General features: G+C 34.3%; 1 protein-coding gene across 3 annotated transcripts in view; it reads left to right on the top strand.

Moving 5' to 3' along the window:
* Window positions 1-27451, top strand: part of Smc6 (structural maintenance of chromosomes 6) — a 68571-nt gene that overhangs the window by 30190 nt on the left and 10930 nt on the right. For 2 of the 3 annotated variants that reach the window (XM_074049210.1, XM_020172599.2), the window contains exons 18-24: window positions 2630-2765; window positions 4257-4337; window positions 5022-5192; window positions 8921-9058; window positions 9982-10127; window positions 18052-18177; window positions 19636-19741. In XM_074049210.1, coding sequence (XP_073905311.1) covers window positions 2630-2765; window positions 4257-4337; window positions 5022-5192; window positions 8921-9058; window positions 9982-10127; window positions 18052-18177; window positions 19636-19741 — 904 coding nt within the window. Of the gene's footprint in view, window positions 1-2629; window positions 2766-4256; window positions 4338-5021; window positions 5193-8920; window positions 9059-9981; window positions 10128-18051; window positions 18178-19635; window positions 19742-20936; window positions 27442-27451 lie in introns of those variants that run through there. The other variant, XM_074049211.1, reaches the window with a different exon arrangement.

Here is a 27451-nt window from a genome sequence, read left to right as displayed (position 1 = left end):
AGGATCTAGTGCTCTGGTCTACAATCTGGCTTAAACTCCTCATAATGTCTCTGACTGGTACTCTTCAGTTGTACTGTTCAAGAAAGAAAATCAGTTGACACAATTAAAACATATGCCTAGGAAAATAGAGATGCTAAAGGAGGCAAACTAAGAAGTTAACATAGTAATGCGTGTAGTGAGTCTTAAGAGCCTGCAAAAAGCATTTTTGGTGCGGTAGAATCATGCTTTCTCAACTGAATTAATTCATTTGGTGAATTGGTGGGTTGGACTTGAATTAATGATTTAGAAATGCTAAATAGAACTTAAGTAAAAGAAATTATCTATGCCAGGTCTGGTGGTTCATACTGTAATCCTAGCTACTCAGGAGGTGGAGATTGTGAGGATCCGGTTATAGACCAGCCTGGACAAAAAGTTCACACACCTGTTATCTCAGCTATACAGGAAGCATAAGTAGGAGGATTGTGGTTCAGGCCTGCCCAGGCATAAATGAGCTGCCGTATTTGGAAAATAACAAAGTGAAAAGGATTGGGAGCTTGTCTCAAGTGGTAAAGTTCCTACCTGGTAAATGCAAGATGCAGAGTTAAAACCCCACTACTGCACAAATAAATAAATAGATAAATAAATAAAGTTGAGCAAAAGTATAAGTATTCTAAATGACTTGTGTATACAGAGGAAATGAGAATTTTGTTGAAAGATAATTCTTATTTTCAAATAATATTGGTCATTTTCATGTGATTATAAAGCAGCATAAAATAGCTATAGTGGATAATGGGAAGTTTAGGGACACTTAGCAATACATAAAATTGAACGACCAGCATATTTGAAGTTGTGGTCCTTGCTTTTGTTTATTATCCCAATGAAGTTACCAGTTATGAAAGTACACAAAATGTGTAAGCAGACTCTCCAAATAATTAATAATGCAGCTTATAAAAAATTACCTGTACAGTTTTGAATCGCCAAAACAGTATAACATTTTATATACTGCTTTGAAGTATACTTTTTATATTTTATTCTTTCATTCATTTCTTCAAGTAACAACATTTAATGATTCCCTAAAACTCCAGACACTTAATATAAGAGGGAGAGATAGACTACACATGACATAAAGTCCAATAAATGTTAGCCAAGTGATAAATTAATGAAAATAATGGAGAAAGTATAGTTGTTTGTGCTCGGGTGGCTGTGCCGTGGAGACAGAGCACAGTGTGGGATGAGAGTGAGGAGCGTGCTGTTGGAGAGCTCGTTCGTCATACATAAACAAACACATACTTAGTAGTTCAGGCTTCATATATCTCATTAGATAGCAAGTGTTCTTTCTCTGTGTAAAAGTTAATTGAGAACTTAGGAGGAACACATTCATAATGGGTAAAAATTATGTTCAAGTGGTAGAGCAATCCCCAGTACCACGCCCCCCCCCCAAAAAAAATTAGTCTTACATAACAAAAAATGAATTTGCAAAATATAGTTGGTATAGGTTCTAAATTTCCAGGTTTGTTTACTTAGTAAATTGTATTTTGGCAAAGTTACTGTTTGTTAATAAAGGTATAGACATCTATGATAAAGTAAATAGTTATTAAATATTTGCCAAATATTTAATGAGGAACCATATTAGGTTTTAACATCTGGCCTCATTTCTGTCTGAAATGGCAGAACTATACCTTTCTCCATTTTTTTTATTTATCACTCAACTAACATTTATTGAGCTTTTTTAAAATGGAAAATTCTAGCAAGGTAGCAGTTATTGTATGTACCACTATTTATTTTATGTACTATTATGTGTCACCAAAAAGGAAATGAAATGCTGCTAATTTTGAAACATGGACTGGAAAATGGTATCCTATTTCAGAGATACTACAGTGTGGAAAAATACATATCTGAGTGAAATATGGTGGACACCTTAGACCAGGGCAAAGTTGTTTGTTACTAACTACAAAGGCGGTTCTTTTCCATCAAAGCATGTATCTTTGCAGGACAGGAGCTTGGACCCAGTAAGCAAGGAAAAGATGGCTTCTGAAGGCACTGACAGTGTTGCAAGGAGAGCCTTTCTGGTTGTGGGGTCTGCCATCTGTCTTCTCCATCTCTTCCTTGTCCTTCTCTTCCCCTTCATGCCCCACACATTCTTAGCATTTTTCACCAAGGAATGTTGAGCTTTTAAGTCTTGTTTTCATCACTGTCTGCTCGTGTGCATTTCTTCCCATCTTCTCATGTAGTTGGCCCAGCTGATGAAAACTTTAGAAAATATGTTCTGTTTCTTCTCTCAGATGCACTCTTGTGATCCGGTAGTTCTGTGGACGTGTAATATTAATGTTTCAGTTTACTCTGATACTGTTCTTTTGAAAGGATTTTGTCTTAATTCTGTTCCTACTTCTATCTGCCGCTATGCAGAATGCCTGGCACATGGAAGTCACACCATAAATACTTGTTAATGAAATCAGTAAAACTCTAACTTAGAAGGTGTTTTGGGACATTTCTGTAATTTCATGCTATCAGTAATTTGGTAGGACTGTAGAACTGCTTTAATGGAATAGGATTTTCTAAAGTTATTATAAGCAGCTTTTCTTTGTAAAGGTATAAAGTATTGTAACATTGAGAATACACTTATTTATTCATTTTTGTCCTCTCCATCAAGTGATCTGGAGAATGAAGTTGAAAATAAGAAGGCTCAGATACTAAATCTTCAGCAGCATTTGTCTGCCCTTGACAAGGATATTAAGCACAACGAAGACCTTCTTAAAAGGTGTCAACTACATTATAAAGAATTAAAGGTAAAAAAATAATAAGCATCTTGTTTTTCTCAACTTACCACTTCAAGGTTGATTTAAAAAATTTTTTTTTGATGGGCACAGTGACTCATTTCTATAATCCCAGCTACTCAGAAAGCAGAGATGAGGATGACCTTGTTCAAGGCCAGCCTGGGAAAAAGTGAGACCCCATCTCAATCATTAAGCTGGGCCTGGTGGTATGTCTGTTATCCCAGCTACAAGGACTCATAAATAGAAGAATCTTGGTCCAGGCTGGCCTTGGACATTAACCATGAAAAAAAAAAATCTCAAAAATAACCTAAGCAAAAAGTTCTGTAAGTGGCTCAGGCAGTAGAGCTGGCCTACCACACTGCAGCCCTGAGGTCACTCGTGTACATTCACTGTGCAAAGGTGTTGCAGTGTGTTACTTCCATAAATGTGTGTTGATCACACTCACTCCCTCTATTACTCCCATGCCCCCCTTTCTTAAAAATAGTTCTGAGTTTCATTATGCTACTTGCATACCTATAATGTAGTTTGATCCTACTCACCCCCGTCATCCTCTCCTTTCCCCTTCCCTCTTTTACTGCTCTCTCTCAAATACTCCCTTTTACATTATCGTCATATTATTGTCATTGTTACTATTATGTCTAGATTCCATGTATGAGCTGAAACATTCATGTTTGTCTTTCTAAGTTTGATTTATCTTGATCCCCAGTTACATCCATTTTGGGGTGGATATATTCAATGGGATATTATGCAACCATAAAGAAGAATGAAATTAATGTTTTCAGGAGCACTTTTAAATCTTGTCATTCACTTCTAGCAGTGCATAAACATTGTGGCCTCATGTCCCTTTACACTTTTAAGAGCAGCTTTCGTCTATTGCTTATAACTGTCAATATTTACATCTTTAAAATTTAAAACAGAATTTTTCCTTCTTAGCCTTTTGGCTTAGATCAGTGTAAATTCTTAGCTTAGAAAAGCTAAGAATATTAATTTTTTTAAATGATAATATGAAAATTAGGGATTTAATGAGATTAGGGTTTTTCTTTGTTTTATTTTGTTTGAGGTACAGGTCACTGTGGACGCTGGCTGGCCTGGAACTAAACATCCTCCTGAATTATTGGGATTGGAATTTTTATATTTTTGTAATTCCTAATGTGTGGTTTAATAAAATTGGTCAGAGTTATACCAGCTTTTGCATTTAGTCCATTGTGGTACTGCATTAGGTATAGTTGTAAATCACCTGTACAGTTGTGGGAAAATGCTAGTAAAATGGTGAATTCTGTCTTAGTGATTTTATGAAAATCATTTCTTCCTGAAAGAGTCTTAGGAACCCCCAGGTGTTACTTAGATCTTACTTTGAGAACTGTTGGGTTAATAATGTTCTTTTGTAAACTGAAATCCTGTATCATGAAATGTAGAAAAGCTTCGTGGATTAATACTTTCTTTCTAAGGTTTTTGTTTTTTATTTATTTTTATGTTATTAAATTCTAAATACTTTACTTTCAGATGAAAATTAGAAAAAATATTTCTGAAATTCGGGAACTTGAGAATATAGAAGAACACCAGTCTGTAGATATTGCAACTTTGGTAAAAAGCTTTTCTTCGACTTAAGTGTAATTTAAAGGGTAAAACTGTTCCTTTGATTGATGGCCCTCAAGTCTCGCTCTTTTACAAACATCCTTTTCATTGCAGCTGTTCTCTATGATTGCTGTAGCTATGGTAGAAACTCCCTGGGCTATAGCCCTCACATTTCTGATGTTTCCTGTATGCCACATGCATACAAAATTGATTTTGTCTTCTCCATATGAATGAATTTTGCCACAACTTACATGCTTATGCTGTCAAAGCTTTACTCTAGTGAGAAGGCTCAGGTTTGCTACTAGTCAACACTTTCTATTTTTCTTCTTTAATTCTGTTTATTGATAAACCACATTTCTTAAAGGCAATGAATTGTGTATTAAATTACTTTTTAACTTAACATCTAAAACATTTGACAAAGTATGTACTTATATGCACTAAGTATTTTGATAAATGTGAGTAGATAGAATAAAAGTTACTTCTGATTGTAACCTCGAGCAGAATATATTTTAACTTGTCAGCTAAATATCATCCTTTCTTTTGAACTTTTCAAGGCTATGAAAATTCTAATGTCTTTTGTGTTTGTTAGATCTGTTTTGCATATAGCCTGTACTTTCTCCTCTAAGAATTGTTTTTATTTTTTTCTATTTGATAAGTATTTTACTTAGTTATATGTTCTTTGAATATTATCAGGAAGATGAAGCTGAAGAAAATAAAATCAAAATGAAAATGGTTGAGAAAAATATGGAGCACCAAAAAGAAAACATGGAGCATCTTAAAAGTCTGAAAATAGAAGCAGAAAACAAGTATGATGCAATGAAATTAAAAATTAATCAGCTGTCAGAGCTGGCAGATCCGCTTAAGGTATAGATCATTGTTACTCTCCTTTCTGTGCCTTTTGATGTTTGAGTTTTATATCCAAAGTACTTTTTGGATGTTGCCTGAAAGGAATTATTGGTTAAATATATATAGCCATATAAAGTGGAATATAAAGAATGGTACATACCAAATTTTCATCATTAAGTCAATTAGTAAAGACTTCTGTTCTTGCCTTGTAGAAAAAAAAAGCCACTGGCTGTCCTGTTTTTCCCCAAAAGATTACAGCTTTTGTTGCCTCTTTGTTCTGGAATTCCCCGACCCCATGCCTACACCAGTAGGGACATTTTGCACATCTATTCTGTTTCTGCCTGCTATTCTTTTATCCCGGCTTTCCTTGAGTAACTCAAGAGTATTTGCTATAAAAGTCATCTTGAGGTCAAGTGCTCTGTACCTCCTGTTCATCAGCGTGCACCTCATTTACATTCCAGGGTGAATTCAGTTGACTTACTAGCATGTGCTTTTTGAGGATAGATTTAGGAAAGTAAAATTATTTCACAAATTGGGTAAATTTCCTATCTTGTTTGATAGCTTAGTTATTTTACCATTTTAATGAAGAGTTGAATTATTTTCATAACTTCAAATTTATTTATAAGACAGTTCACTGATAAGTAAAGGGATTATAAAAATTAAATATTAAGCTAGAAAGGAAAAATATTAAAGACATATTTATGCAAAAGGGTTTCATATTTTCATACATGTATGTAAATGTACTTTGATCAAATGCATCCCCCCCCGCCCCCCCCCCCCGTTACTCTTTCTTATTCTCATCTCCCCCTCTTTTTAAAACAAAAGGGTTTCTTTATTGTATTTCCATACATGTGTATGGAGTACTTGGGTCATATTCACTCCTCCTCCCCCTCTCCTTTCACCCTCCACTCTTCTGCTGGTTTTTACCCCAAATAGTTCTCCTACTATACATTCTTGTCATATTTTTTTAAGGTCTAGATTTTATGTATGAGAGAGAACATGTGATATTTGTCTTTCTTGGTCTATGACTTATTTCACTTAACATGATTTCTAGTTCTTTCATAATTAGTATTTTAAAATAATGAAATAAACATTAAAAAATTCAGGAATAGGCAAAGTAGAATTTAAAACTTGAGAATTATAATACTGAAATTATAATAAAAGATAATATATAAAATATCTTTCATGGGTAAAGAATTGAACAATGTTACTTAAATCAAAATAACAAAATGTGCTAAAACAATATAGAAAAAGAAAGAATAGCATGTAAACTATCCTAGGAAACTTAAATCATAAGAAATGATGAAGAGTAAGCTATATTTTGTTTTGTTTTTTTTGTTTGTTTGTTTTGTTTTTGTTTTTGGTGGTGCTAAGGATCAAACCCAGGATTTCATGCTTGCTAGGCAAGCACTGTACCACTAAGCTACACCACTATTCTCTTCTTTTAAGGATCTCTAGGCTAAAGCAGCTCCTGAATTTGTGAGTCCATAAAAAATTTCAAATGCAGAGACTGTGGGCAGAAGGCAATAAGAATTCTTGACTTAGTCTTGGCTGAAAATCACTGAAAGGTCAGGGGTAGGTCTTTTAGTGAGCCTACATGTAGTCAGCCAGTAACCAGGAGGCTTTTCCTTCTTGGTGTCATGTCACACTAGCTGTCAGTAACAATAGGATCAAGAGAATTTAGCTGACAGTAATTCCTAGGAATCTGCCATTGTGATGATACATTAGCAGCTTCCAGATGTAATCTGTTTTCCATTGGGACTTTCATCCTGCTTGTGCTGGAGGTGGCAAGGTTGTGGCGTGTTCTGCTTAAATACATAGTCGTTGAAATCTTGCATAAGAAATGTTTTTCAGTTTGAATAGTTTATATTGAATTATACTTGCAAGCTTAATGCTTTTGTTATAAATTAAATTTATTGGACAGAGAATAAGACTCACATCAAGCCTAAAAGATGGATGGTCCTTCTAAGTAATAAGAGGTCCTTTCATTTTCTGATGTGGACAAAGTGTATATGGATCAAAGGTCACTATGCTTTTGAAAATTCCAGTATTTCAAAGTTTTTCAAAACCTCATAAGTTTACATGAAGCAAGTGACAATTCATACTGTAGCTACTTACCTAATGTTGCTGAGTTTTTTAAATTACTTATTTAGCTTTCTACAGAGAATAAAATTTTTAATGATTTTTTTAGTAATAAATGTAGCAGTTCTTTCTACTGTTTTGTAAGTTCCATAGTTTCCTTTTTAAGGTTTCTCAGAGAAAAATTATCACAGGTATGTTTAGGTATGTATGTACATGTACATGGTGTTAATTTATTGCTTTGGTTTCATAATATGCTGAATTGTTCCCTAAAGGAAAGTTGGTCTATTTATTTTGAAATTTTCTACTAAAAAATGATTATAAACTTGGTGATTACCCATTCTGTTCCATAAATTATTTACCACTTTTATTCTCTTCCCTCATCATGAGTCATACCATTTTTTATTCTGTTTGAAGAAAAGAAATAGTTTATCTATGTTTTCCTGTAATAATTCTTTTGTTTTTGCCAGAACTCTCTTATGAAAGTTATATATTATCAAACTTCTACCATATGTATTACTTATTTTTTGTCAGTATGGGTAACTTGCATTTAATTGTCATGAGATCCTGTAAATCCTGTTACATAAGGTTAGTATTTTCAGTTTTTAGTCATTTCATAAGTTATTTTTCTTTCTGGATTTCTCTACGTACTTTGTGGTGTGTGTTTCTCTTTCTTGAAGCTAAACTTGATAATCATAGTATATATGACCATGCTAGAATCAAAAAAATAAATGAATAAACTGACTAAAACTTAATTTGGTGATTCTTGTGCCGGGAGCCTTTTTAATTTTTTTAAGCAGATTTATTGAGATAATTGATATACAGTAAATACACATAGATAAGTGTGCAATTTGATATGCTTTGTCAAGTACAAATCTTTGAAATTATCCCAAAATCAGAAAAAAGAGCATAATTCTTCATACCCTTAAGTTTTTCTTGTCCCTTTTTAATCTTTCCCTTCTTACTCCCTGCCCCATGTCATTGAGCAACCACCATTTTGTTTTTTAATACTGTAGTTTGTACAGTTTTTAGAATTGTATAAATTTAAATTCTCCATTATCCAGTTGCACTCTCTTCTGTTCTTTACATGTGGTCAACCACAGTCCAAAAATGTGAACATTTTTTACAGTATATTGTTAATAATGTACTTACTCTGCCTAATGTATTAACTAAATTATCATAGGTATGTTTAGGTATGTATGTACAGGTAGAAAATAGTACATGTAAGATTTGGTACTGTCTGTGGATTCTTACAATGCATCTCATGTGGATAAGCGGCGATTGTTGGGTTTAACACTTGCACTGTTTAAATTTCTTAAGGCTAATGTGGGTTCCCTGGAAACTCCCTTATTTACCAAAATAGTGGAAAGCACCATATAAATGGAGACTTCATATAAGAATTTTAACTTTTGCTCAATCACATATGAAGCTAAACTATATAACACTTGCCTATCCAGGCAGTATAATCCTACCTACCATTGAGTTAATTTTTTTCTTTTTTTGGTGTGGTACAAGGGTTTGAACTCAGGAATTTGTACTTTGTTGGTAGGCATTGTATACTTGAGCATGCCCCCAAGCCCTTGAGTTGTTAATTTTATATCTGGAATGAAAGGGTTTTTTTTTAAGCAATCCTTTCTTCATAGATTATTTTGGCTTTATTCAAACAGGATGAATTAAACCTTGCTGATTCTGAAGTGGATAACCAAAAACGAGGGAAGCGGCATTATGAAGAAAAACAGAAGGAACACTTGAATACCTTAAATAAAAAGAAACGAGAACTAGACATGAAAGAAAAGGAGCTAGAGGTTATCCACCACTTTTGTTCTTTCAAGTTATTTTGTTTACAACCTTAGTCATAATTATTAAACCATACTTTCTCTAATGTCGTGTTTCTAGAAACAGGTGAATCAACAAAAGAAGAGACTTAGGGTCGCTCAAAGTGTGAAGACCTAACTAGGCCAGACTAGAGACTGTTTCTCAGTGATTGACAAAATGGCACTCTCCAGTGGTTTGCATGACACTTTATGTGTCTAGCTTGGCAAATAGATAGCCACTTTGTGTCAGAAAAAGGCACCCTTCCTCCGAGTAGCTGGGCTGGGCTGGGCTGGATCTGAGCTCCTGCCAACCACGCTTGTTAATAACTAAGCAGTAACTCTGTTCTTAAAGAGTAAATCAAAGGCAGTCTTGTAACTGGAAGAGATAGATGCCAAATTGCTTTTATATATCTTGAGGAAAGTGAGTTAAACTCCGAAATCTATTTCCTCACTTTTTTATGACTTAAAAACAGTACAGAAGAAGGTTGTGAATATAAAATAAGTACTATATGTGAAAATTCTTTTTTTTTTTTTTCATCATTTCCAAACATGAGGGTTTGTTTGTATTTTTATTGCCAGTTTTGTTCAGGAACCATCCCAAAGTATCACAGAAAGCTGTGTCTAACCTCAGTGTCCTGGTCCCAACTTTTTGTGACCACTGTTTTCAGTTTGTTTCACTAGGAAGTTGTGGTAATATTGCAGTTTATTGAAGTTGTGCATAATAATATAATTTCTCTCTTTAAGATATGTAATGACTTTGTGTCCTTTGTATAAAGCTTAAATACTAAATATAAGTAAAATACATGTCTTAAACCTAAGTTCAGAATTTTTCTTTGCATATTTTGGCACAAGTTGTCTAATGAATTGTAATATGAAAGAAGAGCTTTAAAGATATTAAACATCTGTTTTCTTAGGAGAAAATGTCACAAGCACGACAGATCTGTCCAGAGCGGATAGAAGTAAAGAAATCTGCATCAATTCTAGATAAAGAAATTAATCGATTAAGACAAAAGATACAGGCAGAACATGCTAGTCATGGAGATCGAGAGGAAATAATGAGGTAAGTGGTTGGTACCTTTTCTACTTTATTATCCATGTGTATTATCAAGTCCTAAAAACCTTTAATTAGGATGAAGTTTACTATAGTAGAGCAGAATTAGTCTTTTAAATGTATATTAATAATAATCTTTTTCTCTTCTCAGTAATTAAGTTGTGGAATGACATTTTAACAGAAGTGCCTTTTTATATCTGTAAGATTCATGTATTCACTTCACAAATAATCAAGAAGTGCAAATCAAAGCTGGATGCTGGTAGCTCACACCCAATAATCCTAGCTACTTAGGAGGCTGAGATTGGGAGGATCTTGGTTCAAGACCAGCCCAGGCAAATAGTTTGTGAGACCCCCGCACCCCTATCTCCAAAATAACCAGAGCAAAACAGACTAGGGGTGTGGCTCAAGTGGTAAAATACTTGCTTTGGAGTCCTGAGCATTGGTTTCAAACTCCAGTCCAACAAAAAGAAAGAAATGCAACTCAAAAACAATTAAAAGTCATTTTTCAAATGCATCAAATAAGATTTAAGCAAAAAAAAAAAAAAAACCCCACAATACTGAATTAGTGAGGTTTTAGTGAAATGGATTTTTTTATATTACTGGCAAATAATTAAATCGCTAATAGAATTAGAGCACAGGTTATAAAGAAAGAGTATGTCCATTTAAGTTGCAGTTCTACCTACTTATGTGACTTTGGCAATTATCTAATCTCCTTGAGCCTTAGTTTCATCATTTACAGAATGAGTATAATACCTTATGGGGCCGATAGGAAGATTAAGTGAGATAATTCACAGTAAGCAGAATATACAGGAATCATAGTGTATTAATTATTGTTAATAAAGTCTTTCCGAAATGCAGTTGAGTAGTATGTGTCAAATATTTGTTGAAATTTCACTTGCCCAAGTAATTTTGTTGCTGTAACTTAATCCAAAATGAGAAAAAGTTTGTACTAAAGGTTTATTGCAGCATTATTTGTAACACTGAAAAATTAGAAATAGTGTATAGGTATTGGAGAACGGTTAACTTGTAGTAGAAAATTATGGCTGTTAAACAGTGAACTTTCATGTTAAAAAAAGACCTTGAAAACGGGCATGATCTGTTTTATTTACAAAAACAATGGAACACAACAGGAAGAAATAATAGTAAGTGAAGGTTTCTTTTAAAAAATTTAAATTTTTAAAAATGTATTCATATTTTTGATTGACAAATCATAATTTGTGGGTTATAATGAGATTTTGCTATGTGTAGAATATGGCATGATTAAAGGAAGCTTAACAGTGTAAAAGGGTAGACCATGAAAAGTTTTACCTCATCTCTGTTTTCATCATCTTCGTCACTTTTCTTTGTTTTTATGACATTTAGTAAGTATGCTTTCCATGTTTTATATATGCAAATGCAAGGTAATATGAATATATATTATGTTTCATCCTTGCAGATACACAAAATAGTACACTGCATAAGCTGTTTTATGGATCTGTTTTACAGATATGACTAGATTCACCTTTGTAGGATTTACACTTACATGTTTTTCATTTAATTTTTAAATTTTTTGTTATATGTTGTACTGGGGGTACACTGTGACATTTACCAAAGTTCTTACAATATTTATTATAGTTGAATTCACCCCCTCCACCATTCTCCTTTATCCTTCCCACTTCCCCCATTCCTCAGATAGTTTCAGCAGGTCTCATTTTTCCATATATATACACATGTGTACACAGTATTTCCACATATTAACCCTCCTACCCCATTTTCTTATATCCTCCCCCCTCCCACTGGTGCCAGCCCCCAGACAGGACCTATTTTTCCTTCCTATTCTCTGTTTTTGAAAAAAGACATTTTTGTTGTATAAGATAGCTATGCAGGGAGTTTCACTGTGACATTTCCACGTATGTATGTATGTATATATGTATTATAACGGGAATTGGTTCATCTCTGGTTTTTTTTCCTTTCTACCTTCTTATGGTGATTCCAACAGGTCTTAAAAATTCTATATTCATTCTTGTGTAGAAAGTACATCAACTGTATTCATCTTTTTAACTTTCTTCTTTTACCCTCCCTCTTTTATATATGACCTCCCTTTAGCGTGTCCTGTTTTTCATGATATTGCTTATATTTGTATTGGGCCTGTATTCCACATAAGAGAGAAAACATTTGGCCTTTGACTTTCTGACCCTGACTAACTTCACTTAAGATGATGATCTCCAGTTCCATTCATTTACCTGCAGACAACAAAATTTCATTGTTCTCTATGGCTGAGTAAAATTCCATTGTATACAAGGAGTTACACTTATTTTGCACTCTCCTCAGTAATGTACTAAAGTACCCATTTTCCCACAGACAAAACGATGTGTGATCATTTTTAGATTCTTTTTGCCGATGGATAGTTTTCAAAAGGAAAGAATACCTTTCAGTGCAAGTTAAATTTGCATTTCTTTTATTACTGAATAAGGTTGAATACCTTGGTTTTCTGTTTTATGGTTCATTTATTTGTACATTTTTATCTGTGAACTTTTCTCGTACTTTTCCATTTTTCTGTTACTTTTTCTTACATTTCTAAATTCCTCATATTGAAAGACATTAGCTTTTTTTGGTAAGATGTGAGAACTATTTTCAGTTTGTCATTTTTAATAGTTTGAGTGTATTTGCTGTGCAGAAATTTTATATAGTCAATGTTTTGTTTGTATATCTAAGCTTTTAAAACACAAAAGTGTTCTCTACTCCTAAATTATAAAAGAATCTACCCATTTTTCTTCCAATCTTATTATACTTTTGATTTTTTTTAGATATTCTTTAATATATTTTCATATACATTATATTATTCATGCACCTGTAGTATACCAATTTTTTAAATTTTTTGCTTTGTGATATTAATAGACTTACATGGAGTTATTCTAAAAGTACTTTCAATTATTGTGGCTTTATAATGTTAATTTAATAAATTAGTAATATTAGCAAAAAGTACATTTTTACTATACAAAAGCTATTTTAATTCTATGCTCTTCTAATCACACAGATACTACTTTTAGTTTTCAGTTATAAAATATAAATAACATAAATACTATATAAATAATAATTATAATAATAAGAATTGAGAAACAGTTTGACCCCAAACAAAATTTCAGTCTTAGCAAATTTTCCCACTCAGAATTAATAATGTATTGAGAACAAAATTGCCAATATTCAGCTGATATAAACATAACTTACATTGTTGTAAGTATTGAAAATTGTAAAGGTACATGTATTAGTAAAAGCCTGTATTTAGTGTGTGTATATGGACACATTCAAACTCATATTTTAAAAAATGTTTCCTATACCATTTGAGAGTATATTGCCTGTATCATGACTGTTTACCTCATAGTATATTGGCATACATTTTAAGAACAAGAATATTCTCTTATATAACCACAATATAGTTATATGAAATGCAAGAAATTTAACATTGATAAAATTCCAGTGTCACTTCTCAGTGACTTTCCTACTATTTATGATACAGTCTTGGATCACATATTTCATTTGCTTGCCATGTTATTTTACAGAATGCTTTTTGGGGTTTACGTGATATTTGCTCATAAGTAGATTCACATTATGCATTCTTGACCAGGATCTTACAATACATCATTGTATGTCCTCTGATTGTCACATCCAGAGTTATATATATCTCTCACCTTTGCTGGTGATGTTAATTTTGACCATCCAGTAAAAGTATTGTTTGGTTTTCTACATTGAATGTTTCACTGTTCTTTCCCTTGCAACTTATAAAGCATTCTGTAGAGAGACACTTCACTGCACTGTTGATATCCTGCTTTTCATCACATTTCCAGCCCTAGATTCACCATGTGCTGATGATTTCTTGCCTGAACCAGTGTTTACTATGCTGGTTGCAAAAATGGTGATTTTTCCTATTTCATTGCCTCCTTCGTGTTTATCAGTCATTTGTAAGGAAGAGTCATCATCCTCCCCTATATAGCTATTTGTTGATGCACCTGCCTATTATCCATATATACTTTATGGATTCCCACTTTATGAATCGACTACATTCATTTCCAGTATTTATTGATGTTTGAATTGTTACACTTTGGTCAAGTAGAGGTTCTTTATCCTGTGTGTTTTTAACATTCTCCATTTATTATTTTTTATTGTTTTTTTAAAGCTTTTTTTTTGCTTTTTGAGAAGACACTACAAACACATTTTTTTACCTCCCCTGACCCAACCTTGAAATCATTGATTTCTCCAAGAGCCCTGGTTCCTTTTAGTGGGCAGTGGTACTGACAAAATTGGGCTGCTCCCTGTTCTGTCTTCCTTTACAGCAGGAACCTGACTTGAGTAGTGTTGACTTTTATCTGGTCCCACCATACACTTATATAAAACCAAATCTAAAAAGCAGTCAAGATGTGTTGGCAATAATTTTTCCCTAATAATCAGTAAATTCACTGTATTCCAAAATTATTTGGATTAGTTTTTTTTCACTTCTCTAGTAGTTATTAACTTAAAATTAAAATGCTTTCATTGGTTCTTACTTGCATTCAATTTTAGATTCTACCCATCCATGTTATTTAATTTCATTTGGAGGGAATATATAGAAATTAGCACCACTTTCCCAAAACTCGAAAAAGTATCCTCTCTCTTACTCCTTTTCCCCATTTCCCTCCCAACTTCCCCTTATAAATGCCATTTTTCTATTTTTGTTAACCATGTGAAAATAAACAGGTCCATATGTGTTTCCTTTTTACCTTGGTTTCTCTGTTTTCAAAAAAAATATAGCTAACTGCCTTGCTTGTATCACTTAATATGTACTGAAAATCATTAATATCAGTTTGTTGATCTTGTTCTTTCCACAGCTTCATTGTGCTGTGTGCTTATACACACACATGTTCTTCTGTGCCATAGTTAATTCAGTAATTCCAAATTGTGCATTTAAGTCATTTCTAGGATTTTGCAGTTACAGATAATGCTGTAATGAATTACTCTGTGTGTGTATACATGCATATTTTTGGACGTTTGTATTTGCCTTCATAGGAAATTTCCACAATATTGGAGCGTAAATGCAAAGTTGTTAAGATACTTCTAAATCCTCTCTATACAGGGTTATTTATTTTTGCATTTACTCCAACATTCTTTGAGATATAGTTATAGTATAGTTATGTTTTTTAATATTGTGCCTGTGTAATGGCTGAGATGATATATTAATGTAGTTTTGACCGTATTCCATCATTGTAAGTAAAATTTTTTTCATGTATTTAGAGCTACTTTTATAGTTTGCATTATCTATTTATAAACATTTATATTCCTTTTTAAACCATTTACCTATAGTATTTTGATCTTTTTTCCTTAAATTTTAATTTTAAAAAGTGTGAGAGATACTAGTCATGTTGCAAATTTTCTCCTTAATTCATTGCTCTTTTGAATTTTAAATATTGATATGGGTTTTTTTTTTAACCTATGATTACCAACCTGAGGCCAACAAATGCCCTCAATTAGAATATATAGGTTAAACAAAGCTTTTATTTTTTTATTTTATATTTTTAATTCATTTATTCACATATACATACATTGTTTGAGTCATTTCTTCCCCCTGTCCCCCTCTACCCCCTTCCTCCCCCCTCCACTTCCAGGCAGAACCTGTTCTGCCCTTATCTCTAATTTTGTTGAAGAAAAGACATAAGCATAATAAGGAAGACAAAGTGTTTTTGCTAGTTGAGTTAAGGGTAGCTATACAGAAATATTCCTAGCATTACTTTTATGTACACATGTGTTACAACCCAGGTTGATTCATCTCTAACTGATCTTTACACTGGTTATTGATCCCCTTCTCATGTTGACTTCTGTCAGTTTAAGGTTCCTGTATTAGTTCCTCTGGAGTGGGGACATCAAATGCTTTCACATTTTGGGTCTTCTGCCTATTCCTATATGTCCCGTATGTGCTCTCCCCTTGTCATGTGATCCAAGTTCAACCACATTGCTGCATTTGCCCTAGATCTAAAGTCCACATATGAGGGAGAACATACGATTTTTGGTCTTCTGAGCCTGGCTAACCTCCCTCAGAATGGTGTTCTCCAGTTCCATCCATTTACCTGCAAATGATAAAATTTCATTCTTTTTAATGGCTGAGTAAAATTCCATTGTGTACAAGTACCACATGTTCTTGATCCATTCATCAGTAGTGGGGCATCTTGGTTATTTCTGTAACTTTGCTATTGTGAATAGCACTGCAATAAACATGGGTGTGCAGGTGCCTCAGGAGTAACCTGTGTTGCATTCCTTTGGGTATATCCCCAGGAGTGGGATTGCTGGATCATATGGCAGGTCTATGTTTAGATTTTTAAGAAGCCTCCAAATTTTTTTCCAGAGTGGTTGCACCAGCTTGCATTCCCACCAGCAGTGTACCAGGGTTCCTTTTTCCCCATATCCTAACCAATACATGTTGTTGGTGGCTATTCTAACAGAGGTGAGGTGGAATCTTATATCTCTCATCTGCTTGGAGTTTATTCTGGTGTGTGGTATGAGGAATGGTTCTTATTTTTTTCAAAGGGCCATGAGGTCAGGGACTTTGCCTTGAGCCACTCCACCAGCTCTTTTTTGTGAAGGGTTTTTTGAAATAGGAGCTTGGTGAACTTTTCACACTGTCTGGCTTCAAACTGTGGTCTCTTGATCTCTGCCTTCTGAGTAGCTATGATTAACAGCCGTGAGCCACTGGCACCCAGCTCCTGTGTTCCTTTAACAATGAGTGCTTGTCTAGCGTGGGCAGGGCCTGGATTTAATGCCCAGCACCACATAAAAAAAAATATGGCTTATAGAAATATGTTCTGGTTTTTCCTTGTTATACATACACATTTATCATTTTATTGAATCATTTTATGTTTTTTTTTCTTCTCTCATTTCTGTTCTGGATTTCCATTAATGTGTTTTCAGTGTTTCTGTTACCCTGTGCATCTTCCCATTTTGTCTATTTTGTCTTCATATTGGCTCACGCTCTCTCTTGCTCGCTTTCTCTCTCTCTCTCCCTTCCTCCTTCCCTCCTTCTTGCCCTTCCTTACTCTCCCTCTCCCTTTCCCTCTTTTCTTTTTGTCTAATCCTACACCTTGGTTTCAGTTTCCTTCCTCCTACTGTCTGGTTATCATTTTTATTATCTATTCATTGAGTTATTTTATTTCTGCTTTAAGGTATTCCTTCTTGGTAGCACTTGTTTCATGTTTTTGTTTGAACTAATACTGTTCAATTATAGTTTGCATCTACTTTGTGGCAACATTGTTCTAATATGTTCTTTGTAGAAGAGTTTTGCTATGCCCTTTCATCTTTATCCCATAAATACCTTTTTGTGGATGCTGTGCTCAAACCTTTTCCTGGATTGTTATTTGAAGAAGGATTGGAGGGGTCGCTTTAGAAGCCTGGGCCAGGGTTGCCTTTCATATTTCATCAGAATCTCTCTTCTACACTGTAGTATGAGGCTGTTGGCTTCTATAATGACAATTTTGAATAGCCATGCCTTCTCTGTCTCTTTGACTTTATCTTGTTTGGGATAGAGGGGTTCTACTGCTTATCTTGTGTTCCTCTGTCCCTTCATTGGCATCTGTCACTAAGGGAAACTTTTCTCCTGCTGTTGCCCCTTTCACTTTTAAAAGGTGTGTGTTTTCTAGTATTCTCTTAAAACCTGCCACCTCTGGGCCCCCCATAGGCACTTGCCCATGTACTTTCTTTTCCTTGTCTCTCACACGGAGTTGGTTTCTTCCCATTCAGTGCAGCATTATCTCATTTTGCAACATTCTCTCATTCTGGGAACGTATTTTGACTGGAAATTTATTGAATCAACTGCCACTAGGCCCCTACACCCCTTCCTGACTTCCCTTTCCTCCCCTGTTAAATATATTTGGAATTTTACTTTTTTGTGTGCATGAATGACATTTATTTACTTAATATTTTGTTCATAAAATAGGCAGTACCAGGAAGCAAGAGAATCATATCTTGATCTTGATAACAAAGTAAGGACTTTAAGAAGGTTTATTAAATTACTAGAAGAAATAATGACCCATAGGTACAAGACATATCAACAATTTAGAAGGTAAACATTTAAAAATACTATGACATATTGTATGTTTTTGTTGTTGCATATATTTTGTCAGGTTTGGGGCAGAAGATAAAACCAGTTCCTGTTACTCCATGCGTGTTTTCCAGATACAGTAGCATTCACTTTTGTATCATTACCTAACAATTGGTATTTAAATTGTTTTTTGTACAGGTATGGTTTATCATCTTGACTTGAGGCTTTACCACTTGCTGACGTGTTTTATATTATTTGCCCAGTCTTAGGAAGCGAATAAGAATGATTAACTTTTAAAAATCATCCATCTCTCTACTCCAGAGAACCTTCCCAGTTAAAGACAGTAGTCTCTGTTATACATCTCCTGAATGGAAGCAGTATAGACAGAAAGAAAAGTTAGCAGGGAATTCTCAAAACCAGAAAGCAGAGGTCACTATGACAGCAAAAGGAGACCTAGGCTGTTAGTACTTCCTAATGTGGGAAGTTAATGCAGTTTGTGGGGGAAAATAGGAAGGAAAAGACTAAAATCATAGTTACTCTGAAGAAATAAGCCTTAGACTTATTATTAAGTAAAGATGTTAAGAAAAATATATTTTCTGAATACCATTCCACCTAAAAGAAACCAAGGTCTCCTGTAGAAATAGCTGATTTAAACCTGGGCAGGGAGGGTACAGGTGAACGAGCCTCTTGCTATTCCAAAAAGGAGAAAAGTGTTGCTCATAAAACAAAGAAAGAAAAGAAAAATGTGGAGTGATGATTAAAGGACATAGGAGTGAGCTTGAAGGGCTTTCATTGGCAAAACCTGGGATAATTTGAGGATCACAATAAATAAGAATAACACTGATGGTATGGATAAGATAAAAATGGACCCAGTAGTAAAATAAGAATCTCTACCAGTATCCTGATAGGGAAAGGCACTTAAGTCAATAAAAAATTGAGGAAGAAGAAAAAGTTCTTCCTTAGTACTGTGTCATCTAATTTATAGAGAAGGAGTGATTTGTTGGCATTGTGTCAAGCCATGTACAAGGCATTATAGTGATGAAGAGATTGCCCTTATCCTTTTTGCTACTCTGAAGTTGAGAGAAGACAGCAAATGAATAGGCAGTTTATCCATTTATCTAAGGCCTCTAGTGTTTAATCATTTTAAAGACAAGATTTATGGCTTATGTATTAGGGTAATAATACCTTATATAAATTAGTTGAATGATGAATACATTCATAAGTACTGACTGGTGTAATGGGGTACATTAAATGGATGGTTGACACCTTTGTTCATTTTATAGATGTTTATTAGAAAAGTAAATGAACTAGTTAAAATCTGGGGCAGGGGAACACAAGTGAATGTACAAACAGACAAAAATTTACCTTAAGCCTACCTATTAAACACAAAACCAGTGTCAACATTTTGTTGTGTTTATACTGTATTAAAATGTAGTTCTACATCTGTCTTTTTAATGTGCCTAATTTCTTTATTTCAAGGTGTTTGACGTTACGATGCAAATTATATTTTGACAACTTACTATCTCAGAGGGCCTATTGTGGAAAAATGAATTTTGACCACAAGAGTGAAACTCTTAGCATATCAGTAAGTATCTTGATTGTGTACATCTTGGTCATTAGGAAAAGTAGCTGTTTCTTTTTTTTGATGAAACATTGATAAGCTTTAACCAGCTACCTTTAGAAAATGAAAAAACTTAATTCTAAGTTAAGGGTAGATTTTGTTGAACATTAAATTGATCTTACTGAATAAAGCTGCTAGCTTTATTTTATTTTATTTTATTTTTCTTCCCCAGACAACCACATTATTTTCTTAAGAAGCAATTAGGAATTTTATTTTCAGTGGCAACTATCTGCCTTGTCCTTCACTCCAGTGATTCCTTTTAGAAATTCATGCCATATTATGTGGGTACTTTGGAAAGCCCATGGTCTCTAGTTCATTGTCCCACATAACTGTCTTCATGCTGCTCAGTTCCAAAGTTGCCCTTAGCTCTGGCCTCTTTTGAAGAAGCAAAGCTGCCACATTCAATTTTGTAGGTTCTTTGGCTGTGGATGCAGTCTTATGCTTTAAAAGGAATGTAGGTATGGCATTAAAAATTGTAGTCAGGTCAAGAACAACTACCCACTTTAAAATAATCTGTGAAAATTTTTTCAAATAATTGCTACTCTTGGTACCCTAAATTTTATCCTTCCACTTAATACTTAGAGTAAATGTTAGATGCTTGAAACACCTTTGTTATTTGGAACCTGTGCACTTTAAACAAATTAGGAAATAAATTTTTACCCTCTCTTTGTTTGAATTATCACCAGTAAGTCATTGCTAACTTCTCTTCCCCTGCCATTTACTTTTTAACACCTCATGATTAAAGATGAAGATTGGAAAGTACTGGGAGGAATTGTGCTTGCGGGTTGAGAGGCAGTATGTCCTGATAGCCCGTGGTTTTTACTGCAAACTACAAAAAAAAAGCCATGGAAATTATAAAAATTCTACTTTTAAAGATATTGGAAAGCTGGGGAAGCAACAGTAACTACCTGAATTGAGATTCGAAGAAGTGGGAGAGCTTGTCCAGAGTAAGCTGACAATTGCTGTATATTTTCTTTGCTGGAGGATTCTGAAATTTTTGTGATTATAGCGGGCTGGTGAGACAAGTAGATAACTTAGGAAGTACTAGGCACATGAGTAATAATTCATTTGGTTAATTCCTGAGTACTGGGTTTATGTATGGTTGGCTCACTAAGTCTTACTAAAATTGCAACTCACCTCCAGCCCTGCTTTCTTCCAGATTGACTGTCAGCCTTATCGTATCTCTGACCTAATAGTGGAAGGAAAAGTTGCCTCCACCCCACCCCCTTGGTAGAATATTGTATCACCTGGAGCCTCTTGTTCATCTATATAAAATATCAAGCATAAGGTAGAAAAGACTGAGTGCCTAATCCTACACTTAAAAATCGGGCATGCTCACCTTTTCTATTCAGCATCGTGCTAGTGGTTCTAGCCAAAATCAAGAAAAAGAACTAAAGGTATACATTGGAAAAGGTCATGTTTTGTTTATTGACAATTAACATGGTCATCTGTATGGAATGCGCAAAGAGAGCTCATAAGTGCAACAAGGAAGGTTACAGGCATAATCAGTATGCAAAAATGAATTCTCTTTCTTGGTTTTGGGTGATAATGGGGTTTTGAACTTAGGACCTTGTGCTTGCTAGGCAGGCACTTTTTACTTTAGCTTATTTTTCATACAGAGTCTTGCTTTTGCCTGGAGCCAGCCTTAGACAGTGATCTTGCTACTGATACCTCCATGCATAGTTGGGATTACAGGTGTGCACCACTATGTCCAGCTTGTTTGTCAAGATGGGCTCTTGCTAATAACTTTTTTTGCCCAGGCTGGCTTTCAACCATGATACTTAATGATCTTTGACTCCTGAAAAGCTGGGATTACAGGCCTGAGCTGTTGTGCCCTGCCATGAATTATATTTCTACATACTGGCAACAAATGATCAAAAATTAAAAGATTAAAAATACCATTTATAAGAGCATTAAAATATAGAGTACTTAGAAATCTGACAAAATTTGCACAAGACCCATGTACTAAAAAATCTAAAAAGAAGTACTGAAAAAAAAAGTTGGACACTGTGTAAAGACATTCAGATAGCTTAGTGGAAACTGGAAGCAGATTACAAAGGAGCATAAGGAAGCATTTGGAAATAATGAATGTGTTCTTTATCTTAAATTGTGTTTTCATAGATTACACATTTCCTAAAACCTTAGTCAAATTGTAAATTTGTTTGTAGCTGGGCACAGTAGCTCACATCTGTAATCCTAGCTACTGGGATGGCTAAGATCTTGAAGATTATGTGGGTTTGAGGCCAGCCCACACAAAAAGCTTGAGGTATTCCCATCTCAACCAATAAAAAGTTGAGCATGGTGACACGTGCCTATCATTCCAGCTATATGTAAGCAGGATCACGGTCCAGAATGGCCCAGGCATAAAGTGAGAATCTCAAAAATAACCAAAGCAAAAAAAGGGATGGGGGCATGGCTCAAATGGTACAGCAAGCACCTGCCTAGCAAACACAGGACCCTGAGTTCAACTCCCAGTACCACAGATAACTAAATAAATAAATTGCTGGTTGTTTTATTTATTCTTCTAAATTGTTAAAATCACCAGAAAATTGAAGAAGCATGGAAATGTGACTGATAATTTAAAGAAAAAGGAGAAAACAGAACCAGAACCACAGATAGTTACAAAAAAAAAAGCAGACTGACATTTTAACCATAAACAAAATAGACAAAAAAAGATACAGAATTTCAATATAGTATTGGAATCTAGAAGAAGAATCAATAGATATTGTAAAACAGAAAAATACAGAAAATGAAAATTAGCAGAACTCAAAGCAGTTCAAAAAGAAATACCTAAAATGAGCAGCATAAAAACAAGAGAAAACATTGAACAGAGCTTAAGAGAGATGAGGGATACAATCAGGTTCAACACTGTTGGGGAAAGAAAAAAGAATGAGCAAAGGACATTTGAAGAGATAATGGTTGGGAATTTTCATAACATTCAGAATTACCAACAAATGCCACATGAGATAAATGCGAAGAACACCACATCAAAATACAATGTAGTCAATTAACTGGAAACTAAGTGATAATATTAAAAGGAGTGACAATAAAAATGGAAGGGACACAATTTTGTTTTTCTTTTTTTGGGTGGGCTAGGGGGCACAGCTAGTTTTGGTTTTGCTTTTGAGATGGGACTCAAATTTGAACTCAGGTGACTCTCCCTGAGCCCCCAGAGTAGGTAGCTGTCTATTGGCATGCTGTGCTGCGTCCAGTTTAAGGCATACTTTTCAACAGAAATTGTGGACGTTGAACCTCTTCTGACAGACCGAAGTGCTAAAGGATTTTTTGTTTTTTAAAAAGACTCCTCCTGTCTAGATTTCTATAATTAAAAACTATCTTTCAAAAAAAGAAAATAAAACATCTTAGTTTTCAGACAAACAAAAGCTGAAAAAAATTCTCCCTCAGTACATTTGGTCCACAAAAAGTACTAAAGAATGCCATTAGGTGCAAAAAAAGCAATCCTAGATGCAAACATGGAACTTCCAGAAGAATAGAGACCAAATGTTGAATATGAGTGAAAATAAAGTAGCTTTGGTTGTCTGAAATAACAATAGTAGTGTCTTAAGGGATTTGTAAGATTTAAAAGCAAAATACAGGACAGTAGCATAACAAGGAGATAGACGTATGTGGAATTAAACTATTGTAAGGTTCTTTTGAGATTCATGAAGTAATACTAATTTAAGATAAACTTGTACATCAGAGATATGTATTGCATTTTCTAGAGCACTAGAAGCTTTTGTAAAGCATGTGTGATAGAAACCAAATAAAAGGAATGAAAAAGAAAAAAGCTCAGTTAAGTTAAGGGGAAAAAGGAAGGAGAAACGGAACAGAACATAAATGGTGAGGTAAATGGCCTAAAAATAAATGTAAAATAAGAGAGGAAAAAGAAAAGGATAACGGCATGCAAACATCAGCCTAAACAAGCTGGTAAAATTATATTAATAACAAAACAAGGTTTACATGCGGAGTGTCACTAGAGACAAAAGGAGCATTTGGTAGTGATGAGCATTATTTCAAAACATCTTTTTTCAAAATATTTTTATTTATATAGTTTCAAAATACATAAAGTTGAGAAAGCTAAAAGGCAAAGTAGAAGAGTTATCAAATTTAGATTGAGTCAGGTGCCGGTGGCTCCCTCACGCCTGTGATACTAGTTACTTGGGAGGCTGAGATTAAGAGGACTGTGGTTCAAGGCTAGCCTGGGAGAATAGTTTGCCGGACCCCATTTCTAAAATAACCAGAGCAAAATGAAGGTGTGGCTCAAGTGATAGAGCGCCTGCTTTGCAAGTGCAAAGCCCTGAGTTCAAACCCCAGTCCCATCAGGAAAAAAAAATATATATATATTATATGTATATATTTAAAATTATACAGTTAACCAAATTGACCTAATTGGCATAGCTATAGAAGTCTGTACCAAGATACCATAAATTATAGATTGTTTTAAAGTACATGTGGAACATTTAGCAAAATGGACAATTTTCTTGGCCATAATCTAAATCTCAGTAAATTTCAAAAGGTTGAAGTCATACATAATATATACAAAGTTGAATGAAATTAAGAATAGCAAAAAGGTAACTTAAAATTTCCTAAATATTATAAAATTATTCAACACGTTTCTAAGTGATCCATGAGTCAAAAGAAATCACGTGGGAATTAGAAGATAATTTAGAACTAAGCAACAATAAAAATATGACATATCAAAACTTGTAGGAAACAACATAGGATTTTTCAGATAGGATTTATAGCTTTGCATACATTTATCAGTGTAAAAGGAAGGCCAGACATTAATGATCTAAGTTTTATCTCAGGACCTAGAAAGAGAAAAGCCAATTATAAAAGCAAGTAGAAAAAAGTACACAATGAAGACAGGGAGAGGTCCAGGGAGAGAAAGCAGATGCACAAAACAACGGAGAGCCCGAGGCAGGCCATGCGCACCTGGCTTCCCGTTGAGCACAAGCCCCTGGGAAAGGGCTGCTCATCTGATGAGAGATGTTGAGGGTTGTTTTGGTAAAATTTATAGCAGACCTTGACTCTTTCTGACAAAGTACAAAAAGTGATTACAGTTGATCTACATATAAAATGTTAAACGTTAAAACTTCTAGAAAAGAATGTCTTCCCTTTTTTCCACATCCTTATAGCCAGGCTTTGTTATTTTTTGCGTTCTGACACCTATTCAAGCTGGGGTGAGATGAAATCTCCTTGTAGTTTTGATTTGCATTTTGCTGATGGCTAATATGGAGCATTTTTCATACATTTGTTGGTCATTTATATTTCTTCACTTACTGGAGAAATGTCCATTTTTAAATTGAATCACTTATTTTTTGTTGAGTTTGAATTCTTTCCATATTCTGGATATTAAAAGATTGTAAGGTGAGTCGTTTGCAATATTTTCTCTTCTGTAGGTTGTCTCTTCACTTTGTTGACTCCTTTGCTGCACAGAAGCTTCTTAAGTTTGATTTAACCCCATTTGTTTATTTTTGCTTTTGTTGCCTATGTTTTTTGGGCCTTATAAAAAAAAAATCATTGCCTATACTGATGTCTTAAATGTTTTTTCATGTACACTGTTGGTAGGAATGTAAATTATTATAGCCATTATGGAGAACAGTGTGGAGATTCCTCAAAAAATTCAAAGTAGAACTACCATATGACCCAGAAATCCCACTTCTGGGTATATACTCAAAGGAAATGAAATTGGCATATCAAAGAAATATCTACATTCCCCTGTATTGAAGTACTGTTCTCAATAGCCAAGACATAGAATCAACTTAGAGTACTCAATCCATGGATGGGTGGATAAAGAAAATGTGTGTGTGTGTGATGAAATATAAAAAAGACTGAAATCCTCTCATTTGTGGTAAAGTGGATGAGACATTATGTTAGGTGAAATAAGACAAACACAGAAAGACAAACACCACATGTTCTCATGTGGAAGCTCAAAAAAGTTGATCTGAATATAGAGTAATGGTTACTACTGGGAAGGGAGGGAGGAGAAGGGCTAGAAGGAGGTTGGATAACGAGTATCAGAACACATATTGAAGGCCTAAGTCCTGGTTTTTTCATAGCGTAGTGTGAGCACTCTAGTTTACAACAGCCTATTAAATATTTTTTGAAGAACTAGAAGAGAGGAACTCAGAGGCTTCAAATGTAAGAGAAGTGATAAGGACATGGAAATTTTAATTACCCTGACTAGAAATATCACACTGTTCTCCATAAATATGTACATAGTTACTATATGTTACTTCACAATCACGTATCTTTGTATTCTTTTATTAAGGTTTTTAAAAAACAATTAATTACCAAGATTGGTAATTTAGACTTTATTAAAATAAAGAACTTCTGTCACAAAATTAACATTGAAAGAGTGATAAGGGACACTATAGACTGGGAAAAGATACTTTCTGTTCATAGGTACAACAGAGGACTCATGTAGCATTTAAAAAAATAATAAATACTAAGAAAAAGACATACATTTAAAAGTGGTCAGAAGGCTTAAGTAGAAACCTCATAAATTAAGCACATGGAACAGGTCTCGGGATTGTTAGTCATCATGTATCTCAGTAGGTTGCTATCATACCCGTTAGAATGACTGGAACGCACAAGGCTGAGGATGTGGAATTAGAGCTCATAGAAGTAATTTGAAAACCTGTCTCTCTGTGAAAGCAGTTCCACTCTTAAGGCATAAAACCAAGAAAATTGAGTTCTTTTGTCCTCAAAAAGATTATTTTTGTGCTGGAAGAATGGTTGAAGACGTAGAGTGCCTGCCTAGTAAGCATGAAGCCCTGAGTTCAAACCTCAGTACTTCCTCTCCTCTCCCCTTTCTTTCCTGGTTTCCTGTGAGCATTCTGTCTCAAAAAGATACTCAGTGTATATTTAAACTCAGAATTTTTTAAAGACTCATAGGACGTTAGAAAATAAATGAATTCTCATTTGAGAGTGATATGTGTCTGCTATTGATGTAAAAAACACTGCTGGTTTTTTCATCTTGTTACACACATGTACCTGGAATTCTGTCTCAATGAAATAGAATCTCTGCTAATGTTACTTTATATTACTTTCTTAGGAAGTTGTACAAAAGAGATTTTTAATTTCATTAGTTTTTTAACTGTTTCCATGGACCCTTAGTTAATAAAGAGGATTTAAAAAGTACTTTTGAAGAATGTATTTCAGTGCATTCCTGCTGTTACTCTTTGGCCACTATGAATCTTTGAGTTGGTATGTCCTTTTGACATTCAGTATTTACTGTTAAAGCTGTGTAACCACTAGGTGTCGCTGTAATTCAAGTAACAAAAAATTACTTCAGCATTTTCAAATGTTTGGACAGTAACAGTTTCAGGGCCAATTTTAAATTCTTTATTCTGATAAATAATTCATAGTTAATCTTGCCACTTTATTAAACCTTTGGAATTTTGGATTGTTAGATCCAGTTATAGTGAGGAAGAGTTTCTAATTTGATTTTCTTGAAATAAAACACCACTGTGTGGCTCAGTTTTGTAGTAAATACTCTTTCACACTACTAAATGATGAATCTGTTTTTAACCCCTCCCTGCTTTTTGTTTGTTTGATTTTTTACTATGTACCCATTTCTTATGCTACTATGAAGCCGTTCTCTTTGCCTGTTCTGTAGAATTTAATCTGACTTCTGCTGTGGTTTTTGTTCCTTGTTTCACATCACTT

Source organism: Castor canadensis, chromosome 12 (assembly GCF_047511655.1).
Source record: "Castor canadensis chromosome 12, mCasCan1.hap1v2, whole genome shotgun sequence".
Taxonomy (NCBI): Eukaryota; Metazoa; Chordata; class Mammalia; order Rodentia; family Castoridae; genus Castor; species Castor canadensis.
This window is presented reverse-complemented; position numbering and strand designations above follow the sequence as displayed.